Source organism: Terrapene carolina, unplaced genomic scaffold (genome assembly GCF_002925995.2).
Source record: "Terrapene carolina triunguis isolate 2854851 unplaced genomic scaffold, T_m_triunguis-2.0 Scaffold236, whole genome shotgun sequence".
Lineage (NCBI taxonomy): Eukaryota > Metazoa > Chordata > Testudines > Emydidae > Terrapene > Terrapene triunguis.
The window spans coordinates 8,586,307-8,598,938 of record NW_020664587.1 but is presented as its reverse complement, the minus strand read 5'-3'; the positions used below and the strand labels follow the sequence as shown (position 1 = coordinate 8,598,938).

At 56.4% G+C, this 12,632-nt stretch overlaps 1 protein-coding gene across 1 annotated transcript; it reads right to left on the bottom strand.

Annotated features, from left to right (window-relative positions):
- Window positions 1-4,036: 4,036 nt before the first annotated feature.
- Window positions 4,037-12,442, bottom strand: FCN3 (ficolin 3). The gene is made up of 8 exons (XM_026657177.1): window positions 12,336-12,442; window positions 11,336-11,458; window positions 10,432-10,476; window positions 9,696-9,731; window positions 8,455-8,582; window positions 7,187-7,316; window positions 6,639-6,773; window positions 4,037-4,918 (listed from the first exon to the last, which is right to left on the bottom strand). Exons 1-8 carry the CDS (start codon window positions 12,424-12,426, stop codon window positions 4,677-4,679), a joined length of 930 nt encoding a protein of 309 aa, XP_026512962.1. The 5' UTR covers window positions 12,427-12,442; the 3' UTR covers window positions 4,037-4,676.
- Window positions 12,443-12,632: the final 190 nt, after the last annotated feature.

Below are 12,632 nucleotides of genomic sequence, written 5' to 3'. Positions count from 1 at the left end.
TTACAGATGCGGGCATTATGATGCTGACACATGAAGAGAAGGGAGTTACCTGACAAACCTCTACGGTTTCTTCTCGCTCTGAAAGGCAGCGGCCCAAATGGCGAATGCGTCTTTTTGCACAAGCAGCATTTCAAATGTGTGTGCACAAAGGCACATAGTGCAATGATGTGAGCAAGCACCACGGAGAGGAGAGGACAGGTGCACCCATGAATTTTGCAAACGCATTTCTGGAAGCGCTGCAAGCACTCATGTCGCATACAATCTCAAATGCGGCGAAAGCTATTTAGACTCCAATTAGTCTCTTATTAACTCGAGATAAATAAAAGAAGACTCATGTGCAGGGAACATTGTGCAGTTGGGTAACTGAAGTTTTGAGCGAATTGCCAGTGCAATTAACATATATCAGGGGAGACAAACCTGTAATGGAAAACAGGGGTGGTGCAGACAAATGAAGCTTCAGTTAATTGAGGATCCGTTTTTTCCATAGCGAGAGATGTGGAGGAAAATTAGTCTAGCCAAAGCCTGGCTTTCAGCATACAGGATGGTACAAACATAGAGTCTTTTATGGCCGGGGAAGTCTTTGAAGGCAGTAGGCAGAGAGAAATTCCCTCTACACTCACCTTGTGGTGTGACATGCTATCGCCTGGGGAATTCAGTCCCAGATTTACAATATATATTTCACGCTCTTCAGAGAAGGGCTTAGGTTGTTTCAATCCGCCTGATGTTTGTCCAGCTTTAGGGATGGCTGCTGTGGACTGCAAAGCTGGGTATAGGAATCTGTGTGTGTGGGAGAGAGAGATGGAGAAAGCAGCCCACCGGTCAGCCACAGGCACATCTCCAGGAAAAACACAGCTTTCGGCTCCCAAAAGCAGCGCACACACATCAAACGCTGTTTTGACTGGCTTCGCTTCCTTTCGCCCCCGCCTCATGCAGCATGGCCGTCCCCTCTCGCTTCCCCCTTTCCTCGGGACTTCCAAAAAGCAGCGAGCGCAGGGCGGTTTGGCTTTAGCTGGGCTGACTGCGGTGATGGGAGAAAGGACATTTTCTGTCTCTGGAGCTCAGAGATTTAGCGAGTTTGCTGGGAATGGAGTCCCAGGCTGGGAGTCTGTAATGGGCCAGAAGTCAATTGGCCAAAGGGGCTGCTTTCCTGGCGCCATTGTTGGTTTTTAATTTTAGGATTAATCATCCGTTCACCTCCTCCCACGCTGGGATAAAGGGCAGAGGGGCGGGGAAGGAAGGGAAGCCTCTGTGTGGAGCTTTCGGCCTGCACCGACTTGCCTAGCTCTAAAGAGACTGGGAGCTCGGAGCGGGACGCTTGGCTGGCATCACTGAGAGGACTTTTTATAAAGGACCCAACAAATACATTGAAGACAATGGAGGATGCTCTTGCCTCAGCCTGGGACCCGACAGATCCATTTGTGACTAAGAGAGGACTAGCCGGTAGATTCGTTCTCCCCATCTGGACAAAGGAATAACATAATATTTACTGACCTCCTGTGGGCGTGGGGACGCTGACTTCACTGTGCAGCTCTTGGAGATCCCTGAGGGATGGGTGCTGAGCGACATATTAATGTTTGTAATAACACGTGATAATTAGTATGACCCAGAGGTGCAAAATGAGCCGGATCCAAAGTGGGCATCTCTGCATTGACTTTAATGGGCTCTGGATTGGAGCCTCATGATGCACTTTTGCCCTGGCTGGCTATATCCAGCCAAATCGCCCTGCAGCCGTTCCCATGGGGAAGCAGCCCCGCTCCCGAGCCAAGTCATCTGTTCCTGCTTCCCAGGCCAGGGGGAACATCCGGAACGGTTCAGCTCATGATGCCGTGGGCTGTGGCTTGAAAGCTGGGCCCCCTTCCGTCCCTCCCTCGGCTTCAGGGAGTTCTGGCTGCAAACCTAAGAAACCAAACCAAACCGATCGCCCTGAACTGGCCCCAAAAGGCCCTTGGAGGTTAGTGTGTTGGAGCCGCTGACCTACAAAGCCAGCACCATTGACTTCAGTGAAATTGTTCCTGGCTGCGAGTCACTGCTCAGCAGCACCAGTAAAGGGTCCAGTTGGGCCTGTAGCGATCTGGGGGCTCCTTCCGGGCCTCACCCCGTGGGTCAAAACATTCCCGGCCCTCAGAGCCAAGTTCTAATCCAGAAGCAGATACTTTCCCCCAGGGAGTCCGGGATCTGCCCCAGGTTTGCGGGCATGTGTCGGCTGCCTGCCGGGACTGAACCCTGGAGCTAATGCACAAGTTACTACTGCTTGAGCTACAGCGCTGCAGCATTCAGACAGGAAGGGTGGCCCAGTGGTTAGGGCCTGGGCTTAATTCCCTCCTCTGCCACAGGCACCCTACCTGGCCTTGGGCGGGTCACTGAGGGTCAGATTTTTCCAGGATTTAAGTGCTTCAAGATGCAGCGAGGCACCTAGCGAGATTTCCCCTTAAGGACGTGTGTGACGTCGCTCCCGTGAACAGGCCGATGGGGGTCAACGGGATTACCAGGTGCGTAAAGCTGAGCATGTGCATAACAGTGAGCAGGATCTGGGCCTTAGGGTATGTCTACACGAGAGGCACTGCAGCATAGACACTTATTACAACATCAGTGGAGTTAGTCCACCTCTCCGAGAGGCAGGAGGTAGGTCAATGGAAGAATTCCACCTTTTTCACAGCCCTGAGTGATGTTGCTAGATTGAGCCAAGTTCTAGGTGTGTAGACCAGGCCTTAATCGCAGGATCGAATCCCGCCCAGGTCAGCTGTGATCATAAACTGCCTGATGTGGGAAAAATAGTGTGATGGGCTCAGGCCAAGGGGCTGGGGCCTTCTCAGAGTAATGCCCCATTCACAAAAACAAACCGCAAGGGAGAAAACTCAGACACGTGAATTAAACAAAGTCCAGGACATGCTGACTGGAAGTGGGAGAAGATAAGCCGATCTTTTCTATGTACACATTATAATTTGGAGAGGCACTGAGCTACCAAAGCGATGAGCATTTGGGAGCCATATAGCCATATAATGCATTAGATTGCTCAATTGATAGAGCGATAATCATAAACTTGCTCTAGGCTGGCTCTTTGCAGACTGACTATTGAAGAAGACCCAGATCACATGCTTCCCTACAGAGCCCCTTAGCCTGCAAGCAGGACCAGGAAACTGCCTGAAATTTCAAGTGGTAGCTCAAGACATGGTTGTAACACAGTTTTCCATATACCACAGGTCACCCTTGCTGGCAGCTTCTGCAGAGAAGCCAAGAACTGAATGATCCACAAATCCATGTCCCCCCCTGAATGGTCTGTTCAGATCTGGGTGAGCAATGTATTGCCTGGGCGTGGTGTGCAGGAGTGGGAAGGGACGTGCGTACGTTGTCACTGCCTCGTGCCGTAAGCCCCCAGGGTGAGCGATCCAGCACCTTGCTCCAACTCTCACCTCACCCGTGAATCACACAGGCTGGAAAGGGCATTGCTCTGATCTGTAACAAGGGGCTGAGGCCAAGTGACAGAGAAAGACAAAACTCAGCACAACCGCATAGACACACACACACACACACACGAGGAAAAACACACAACGTGCAAATATAGGGTCCAGAGAGGATTTTCCCTGTCCCCACAAATAGCAGGTGCTGGACACTACAAGTGGCATCGTACCAGACTAGATGGATTAGGCTAATTTGCTTAAAAACTCCGGACAAGCGATGGCCTCTGCTCGGGGATGACAACGCCTATGGGCCTATGTTCTCTTCCAGCCTGAGCCAGAGGCTACTGCAGCCAGTGGGAAGGTTCCCGGTCACTTCACTGGGCTCTGGACCCGGCCGTAGGTGCACAGCCGACTTCCCTCGCTGCAGTTGTTTCAGGCCAGCAGACAAGGTCACATGAAATTGACAAGCCAATGTGCTTGAACAAACAAAACAGGACGTGGAGACCTTCAGCCCTCCCGAGTGCTGTTCTGCTGGGATCAAAGCCACCGCCGCAGCTGGGCAAACTCAGCCGGAGCCGCCGAAAAGCAGCTGCCGAGCGCGCAGGGAATGTTCAAATGAGCGAGATTTCAAACGAAGGGCCGGGAGTGATGCTTTTATTGGGTGCATAGAACACAGCAGCCGCAAGTGCAGCAGTATCGTATGAAATACACACCAGAGCAACCCTCCACATGCATGTAATTGGGTCTGACACGCATACACAGGCCCAACAACATGTATTTACACACACAAGATCTATAGCATTCGCTAGTCCTGATCTGGGCAACTCTATGGGAAAGCTGTTTCTGCAAAGGATCGCATGCTACCACGTTGTGTGGGGACATGCACTGAGCTCCCTGTGGCCTATTTATTTGCCTCTGAGCATGTGATGGCGCTAAGCAGCCTCCAGAGAATCTGGACACAACACGACTCAAGGCAACATCAGATGGCAGGGCCAGGAGAGCAAGGATCTGCCCCGTTGCCTTGGGAGTGAGGGGGGTGATTGCATCAGGAGGGCTGTCCTCACGGGACCTGGGGGATGCACTGGGGGCTTGGATGATCCCAGGAAGGAGTCTTTTATCCCTCCAGAGATTGGGGGGGGGGCATGTAATCATTGGAGGCTCCTGGAACTGCTGCAGGGGGAGAGGAAGCTGATTTGCTGCAAGAGGCTCTATGAGGCAGCTCAGTCCTGCTGTCTCGGGCATGCCCCAGATCTGCACAGGTTGGACGGGGGCCCCCGGCTAGCGGAGCTTCATTTCCGTGCGTTTGTAGGGGTTGCCAACGCCCTGGCCAGAGACCCAGTCAATGCCGTATCTCTGCTGCTTCTGCTCCCCCACCGCGTAGCCCCCGTTCAGGTTGGCGCGGTAGCAGTTGGTGTACCACCAGGCGCCATGCACAGAGATGGCGCAGTTCTGCGTCCCGCTGTCGTTGTCGCGGTCGTAGGTGGAGAAAGGCTTCCCGTTGTGGAGGCCCAGGGAGTCACCTGCGGGACACACGAGACCCCAGTGCCACAACCGCACCAGGGCATGACCTTGAGCAGCAGAGAAATGGGAGCATTTCCCTTGCCGGCACTATATCCCTGGAGGCAGCACGGGCTCGTGGTCTGGTCTGAACCCAGGACTGGGATCCAAGCTCGTGAGGTTTAATTCTAGGGCTGTGTCATGCCAGAGAGCAGACGTGATGTGCTTAGCACGGTCCCTTTTGGCTTGACTAGCTATGAATCTGGGAGGCCTGGGTTTGCCCAAGGCACTAGGGAGCCACATTTTTCCCAAGGCGCTAGACTGTTTTCAAGGCCTCAGCACCCACAATCAGGGCCAGATTTTCCACCGAGCTCAGCGTCCACCGGGCTGCCGATGTGCTGAACTTGGTGGCAAATCATGGCTTTGCCTCAGTTTCCGCAGTTGTGAAATGGGGATGATAATAATACATGCCTACGTGGTAATGCTTAGCATGTCAACAGCACATTAAGAATGAATCCTCATACACCCCAGGTGGTACATTATCCCCATTACACGGTGGGGCACAGCAAAGGCTGTGACCTACCCAAGGTCACGCTGTGAGTTCAGAACCAGGATTAGAACCCCAGGGTGCCCTGAGTCCGGTCCAGCTGTCAGTCCACGTGGGGGTTAATTAGCTAAAGTCTGTAAAGTGCTTTGAAGATGGGCAAGTTCTAAGTGTTACCATTAGCAAAGCTGAGCTGTGGCTCAGATCCGTGAGTGTGGCATTCAGGTCGGGTTTTCCCTGCCATTGGCGCTCTCGGGGGAAGCGTGCAGGGCCGGGTAGGTGCATCTGCGTAATTCAGGCCAAGGAAATGGATTGCCGAGGCTCCTAGGGATTAACCACCTTAGTGCCCGGGAACCCTGAGCCAGCAGGAGCCCCGGCGGAGGAGACAGACCCATTGCAAAGTGGGCAGTTTGAGCCAGATGTGCCGTTCTTCTGCCTACCTTAAATTGCTGGATAGCATTGCTGCGTTCCTCCTCCCCAGAAATAGCTGCATTTCAGTGCTGGGTGCCGGGCTCCCCAGAGACCCTCCATCCTTTACCCCCTCACAATAGGTTTTTGGGGCATAATCCGTGGACCTACACAAAGTGCTCAGAAAGCCCCCAGGGGGCAGCACCAGAGGCTTGTGGAGGGTTAAGTATTAATGCTGATCAGTCATTATCATGTGATTACAAATGGCTGAGCGACCCTGGAGAAGCACGGCCCATTTCGTGCTTCGCTGCATCCCTTGCTCTGGGAGTTTGGATGCATATTTCTTTGTAGGAGAAGCGAAGGGAAGTGGAACATGTGCTGTCTCTCCCACTCACACACACAATGGGACAGATTCTCTCCCCCGCCTTGGCCTCTTTGTGCTGCTCCTGCAGCATTCAGGGGCCCAGGCTGGGGTGCAGTCCCCTGGAGGAGGCACTGTGTAGGTCCCCGATAAGCAGCCCATAGGTCCCCATGAAGCCCCTGGCACAGGGACAGAAGGGGGTGTCTCCACAGTATATGGTGCTATGGAGACTCTGAGCTGCTCTGGACTGCGGGGCAGCCCTCGGGAGTTTGCTGGTACAGCAGCCCTGGGGTTGCTCTGATTTGAGCCTCGGAGCAGCCCAGAATCCTGAGGGCATAAAAGTGGCTTCAAGGTGCCTTTGCCCACCTTCCCTCGGGCTGCCCCTTTAGGTGGCGCAGCGCAGAACGCCAGCCAGACACACTCTCCTCACCTGCAGAGCCGCCGAGGAACGTCCCCAGAACAAGCTCGTACTTGTCCTCTTCCCCCTTGAGTTTGAAGGACCGGTAGCTGGCAAAGGAGCTGCTGTCATTAAAATTCACCAGGTCCACGCGGAGCTGGAACTCGCCTGAGGGAAAGGGACAGAGCCCAGCGTTAGCCAGGGGCCGGTTTTGGCTCCCTCTCACCTCCAGGAGGGGGATCTGGGCCGGGGCTTCTAGTCACAAGGCAGGGAGGCTTGCCCACCGCGACGCCAGCACACCCAGGGGTGACCATCCCTGTGAGCGATGCCATGTCTTTGCAGGGCAATAGGGCAGAATGACCAACAGTGGGAACTGGCTGAGAGGGAGGGGAGGGGATCCCCCGGGGAAAAGGAGGGGATCAGAGGAAAGGGATATTCCCACCCAACCTGGGCATTTCCAGCCCCTCAGAATCCAAGGGCTGGGTCTAAAAGGCCTCTGATGGGTAATGGCTGCTCGCTTTCGCCCCCTGGAGAGGCCCTGTGGAATAACAGCCCGCAGGACAGCTGCTGGGCTTCCTTACTATCCTGGGTGAGCAGGTGGAGGTTCTCATTGCCCAACCAGAACTCAGAGAGCTGGTTCCCGAAGCCCTTCTTGTAGGCGCTCCAGGTGCGGTAGAAATCCACCGAGCCGTCCATGCGTTTCTGGAACACCTGGAGGAGAGGCGAGAGAATGGGGGCTGGGAGCTGACCCGGCTCTCATGCTCCGGCAGCCGAACTTCAAACAATAGCTGCAGCCCTGACTGAGCTGGGCCATGGAGGATCCAGAAGAGCAGCTATGGGGACACTAGCTGGAAGTAAAGATCAATTGGGCTGTCCAGTCTCAGGCTTCAGGGCATGAGCTTGTCCCTGGCTGGGGTCAGGAAGGAATTCCCCCACTAGGGTAAAATGTTGCACAGTTGGATACATCATGGGGTTTTGATGCCTTTCCTTCCCCCTCCGCCCCCAAAGCCCCCAGCGGTAACTATGGCTGGAGCCAGGATAGAATGATCTGTCTGGAGGTGGATCCGCGAAGCAAAACCAGCTCCAATTCCCACTCCCCATGTGCTGGGGAAGTACCGAGCTAGAGCGGCTCCGGACTCTGCTGCTTGGACCCAGCCTTAGCACATTCAGCGCTGGCTGTTAATCTCGGCCAAGCCAGTGAGAGCCTGGGAGTGACGCCCCTTTGCGACAGCCCCATGACCTCCTTCCCCTCCACTCCCCCCACAAGTGCCCAGCCAGCCAGGACGTTCAGGGTGTCAGCCTTGCACATCCCTAGCCACCGGGGACTCACACCATGCCTGGGTGAGCAAAGGGAAATCTTACAAACCAGAGAAAGACAGGTGTGTGGGGCATGCCAGCAGTCAGGGAAAGGTGAGACAGAGATATCTGCCTTCCAGCGATTTCTCTGCTCCGCTAACTCATGGACTGATAACCCCAGTAACTCCACAGCCTGAGTTAACTTCCTCTACCTCAACCCCTCCTGCTTGTTCAGGGAGACGCAGCGATCTTCCTGCCCTGCACTGTAGCTTTACTACGCACTGTCAAACAGCTGCCCCATCCCTCCCCAGAGGTGGCTGCATTCCAACCATGGGAGACGCGATTCCCTGTACAGACGGGTTGTGAAGCCCTTCAGGGTGAAAGGCGCTACCTACAGGTAAGGAATGATTCTCTCTTTACCCCTCCCCAGCCACATCACGGCCACATTCTGCTACCCGGGCGTAAATCTCTCGCACTGCGCTGGAAGCAGGCAGCTCTGGATGTGACCCGATCCCCCTTTTCCATCGCTCCGGCGCTAGGATACTGCGTTTACCAGCCAGCCTCCACCGTCCGTGTCCATGTCGCAGAAGACCCTCAGCGGCCGGCAGTCCGGCAGGTAGATGGTGTGCCAGCCGCTCAGGAACTCCCCTTTGCTCAAAAGCTCCTTGCAGCTCTTTGGCCCTGGAATCAAGGCAGAATTTGGTCCCGGGGGAAACGTGTCTGAGGTCTCGTCTCCTCCCAGAGAGAGGCGCACGGAAGTGGGGAGGGGACGGGACTGAGTGGCTGCTGATGGAATTCTGAGATCCCCTCGCAGTACTAGGGGGTTACCTTGCTACCAAGTTAGCGGTCACAGCAGGCTCCAGGAACCTGGTTTAGGCTAAATGTCATTTCAGGAGGGTTTCATCTCCATGTAGTGCTTAGCGCAGGGACAGCTGGGAGTCTACACTCCTGGGCTCTAGCCCCGGCTCTGGGGGCTAGTGCTTAAAAGAACAGGAACTGCCTGTCAGGATACCTGGATCCTAGCTCCAGCTCAGGGAGGAAGTGTGGTCTAATGGTTAGAACAGGGGGAAGTGGGAATCTGTACTCATGGGTTCATCACTGACTCACTGTGTGCCCCAGGGCAGATCATAGCCCCTCTCTGTGCCTCGGTTTCCCCATGTGGGGCTGATAATACGTTCCCACCTAAGTGCTTTGAGATCCTTGGAGGAAAGGGGTTATTGCCTATCGTTCCTGTATTAGAGACCTGTGCGCTTTCCCGTCTGAAGGAGAGTTAAACCTTCTAAAGCAAGCAGACAAACCAACACAGCCTTCTTATTCCTCTGACGTGAAGGCTACTGCAACTGCAGCAGGCCAGGACTAAACTGCTCCGGGGAGTAGGTGGGGCCGGTGCCTGAAAGGGGAATATTCACCGCTCCGGAGCGATGGTCTTTTGGTTAAGGCACTGGATGAAGACTCAGTGGAACTGGGTTTCTAGCTCTGCCATAGACTCCCTGTGTGACTTGAGCCAGTCACTTCATCTCTTTAACTAGCTCCGTGGGGTCAGTCCGATGAGAGGGGGGTACCCCGCGCAGCTCTGCGCTGCATCGTACCAACCCCTTCGTCCATCAACCCCTCTTGGGCCCTTACGATCGCCACCTGTAAAATGGGCCCAGGGCTGCTCTTGGCTCGCCGGGGCAGGGACCGTCTCTCGCTCTGCGTCAGCACAGCCCCATGCGTGGCGGGTGGATGCCTCGAAGCGCTACGTAATGCACACAAGGGTCAGTCCTTTTTTAAGCGCCGAGGAGGCAAACTCACCGTTCTGGCAGAGGAAGGAAGGGTCTGGGTGGTCTCCTGCCATTCCGAGAAACAAAAAAAAAAAAACGCAGTTAGACAGCAAAGCTTAGCAGGCGCCCTGTAGAACTTGGTTGGATGGCGAGTGGAAGGTTCCTGTATTACTGCCCTCCCGCCTTGCAATGTGCTGGTAGTGTCTGGGTGCAACATTCACGGCCACCTGCTCTCTGGGGACCTGAGCCAAAGCCCACTGAGGGCAGTGGAAAGGCTCCCTCCCACAGAGACCCCGATCGGCCCCCTGCGGCGTGAGAAGAGGTGGAAATGCTCCAGAGAGAGCCCGCTTCAGGCCAGCACGGGGGAAGGGGGGGGGCGATCCTGGGCGCTGTCTCATCTCCCTGACACTGGATGCCTGTCCCAAAGCTTCGTGCTGCCCCGGGTTCTGAGGGCCTGGTCCCAGTGGCCGTTGCAATCGATGGGAAGGGCTGTGGTGACTTGGGGGGGGGGGGGATCAGGCCCTAGAGCTCTATTAGCAGCCCCGAAGGCCCCTTTTGAAAGCCACAGGAGAACTTTGGCAGGACAGACTAAACCGACTAGAAACAGAGCAGATAGGAGTGGGCCCCAGCCCAGCCACCAACGCCTCTTGAAACAGGGGGGCTCCCCATCTGAATGCTACGGCTCCTGCCTGCCTCGAATAACAACCCCCCATCGGGTGTAATCTACACCCTCAGGTGCCCCCCCAAGAGCATTGTTACATAGTTACCTCGTTCCCCCTTCAGGCCCGCTTTCCCGGGCGGGCCCCCGGCCCCTGAAATCCAGAGCAGACAGAGAGACGCAGTGAACGCAGGCAAGTGCTTGAGCGCAGCTAAGGCGCAGAACACGGTCTGGGGGGGGGAGTCCCCGGGGGCTCTTTTAAAGGGGGACGAACGGACGGACCCAGAGGAAAAAGAAGGGAAGCGCTCAAGATCCATCACTACTTGTTCCCATAGCAACCACGAGAAGCGGCTCATGTGGGCTGCCCAGCTAATCCCGGTGGACGATGCCATGGGGCCTGGAGGAGGTATGGGGGGGGGCTCCTGCCCAACCCTACAGGGGCTGGTCAGTTGAGCCCTGTGTGTGGGAGCAAGAGGCACCGGGGGGCAGAGGGCCAGATTCAGGGGGCGGCGTGGCTATGCCAGCTGGAAGGGCGGCTGGCCCATGAAGTGGTGCCTTGGTCTTCCACCAGCGGAGGGCGAGTGGTTCATCAGGGACTAATCGCCGTGCCAGGAGGGCTCACACACAGTCTGCTAAGGCCCATGCACCAGCCAGAGTGACCACAGGCAATGGGGTCGCACCGGGCACCGCCCAGCGAAGAGCCCAGTTCAATATGGGGTTTGCACCCTTAGCCAGAGATTCTCTGGCTCTAGTGACACCTCTGAGCCATTGGGCCCCATCCTCTTCCGGTGTAAATGGGGCATTGATTCCAATGCCGCTGCGCCAATTGACTCCATATTGAGCCATAGTGCTCCGTAGCTGCCCGAGTCCGATCCCCTCCTTGTGACCGCTGCGTTCTCCACCTTCCCCACAGACCCAATGGGAGCTGGCCCAAGACCACCCCACAGGCCCAGAGGGGACGGCTCCAGCTTGGGGGCAGCGCCTGTTGTGAGAGCCCCTCTCTCATCTCCTACCTCTCAGGCCAGGTTGACCGGGTGCCCCCTTTTCTCCAGGGCTTCCTGCTGCGCCTGGCGTCCCAGGGCACCCCTGTAATATGGTGAGTTTCTCAGCGCCGGAGAGCCCCACCACCTTCACCTCTGTGGAAACACAAAGAGACACGGGAGAAGGCACGATGCCAGCACCTGCTTCGGCTCGGCCCCAGCGAGTCACCTCGTGAGACGGTTCCCAGCATCGCTTACCCTGGCCCCTTTGATCATTACCGCTGGCCCCTCGGTCTCTGTCTCTGGAGGGCTCTGTGGAACCAAGGCTGCTGGACAGGACCTGCCCTGTGCTCACAGGTCAGCACAGCCCAGTGAGGGAGAGGGAAAGGGACCCAAAAGGCATCTACCACCACGTCCGCGTTGCCTCCCTGCTCTCAGCGATCACCGGCCCAGCGATAGCCAACGTCTTCCTACTCCACTGCCCCTGCGCAATGGCTCACTCCATAGCATCCCCCAGTGCAGGGCTGGTCTAGGCTGTGGGGACTGGCCCTGCACTCGGCAATAAATGCATCCCAGGGGCACCAAGTGGGTGGGCGGCAGTTGGGGAGCTTTCACCCCTGTTCTTCTAGCCACCCTCCCACACTCTGGGCTGCGCAGCCCATCCCAGCCACGTGGCCTTCACCTTTTTACAGCCAGCTTTAACCCGGGAAGCAGGGACGCCTGGCCCACGTGACATTGGAGTGCATCATCCAGACAAGCTCTCCCCATGACAGGCACGCCCCTGGGGTCCAGCCTCCATTCCTCCCGGCTCAGCTCCAGCCCATCACCCGCTCGGAGCCCCCAAACCCATCCCCGCAGCCAGCCCAACGGGATCAGCACCCAGGGCCCAGCCGTCAACGTCCTGACCCAGCAACTGCACCGCTGGAGCCAGCTAAATGGCTAGAGAACTCCCCCTGCCATCGCTAGGCAACGTGGGTGCCTCAGAGCTCAACCTAGCCCCCCATTGACAGCCCCCAAACAGAGCTTCTCCTACCTGGGCAGGTGCCTGGGTCCCCGGTTACCAGCGTCCAGGTGCAGAGCCAAAGCAGGGCTGGAATAAAGCTCCGAGGGCCGACTGGCCACATCTTCACTCTGTTCTCTCATGAGCCCGTCCCTCCCCAACTGCCTCTCGGTTTATGTACGTTCCAGGAACAATGCCCTCGTGGGGAGCTTTTCCTGGGAAGTAAACCGGGCTTCCCACCATTGTTCCAAGGCACAAAAGCTTGGCAGCCCCAACTACCATCCTCCAGAGACCCTCTGGAGAGGTGGGGTCGGGCCTCTTCCTCCAGCA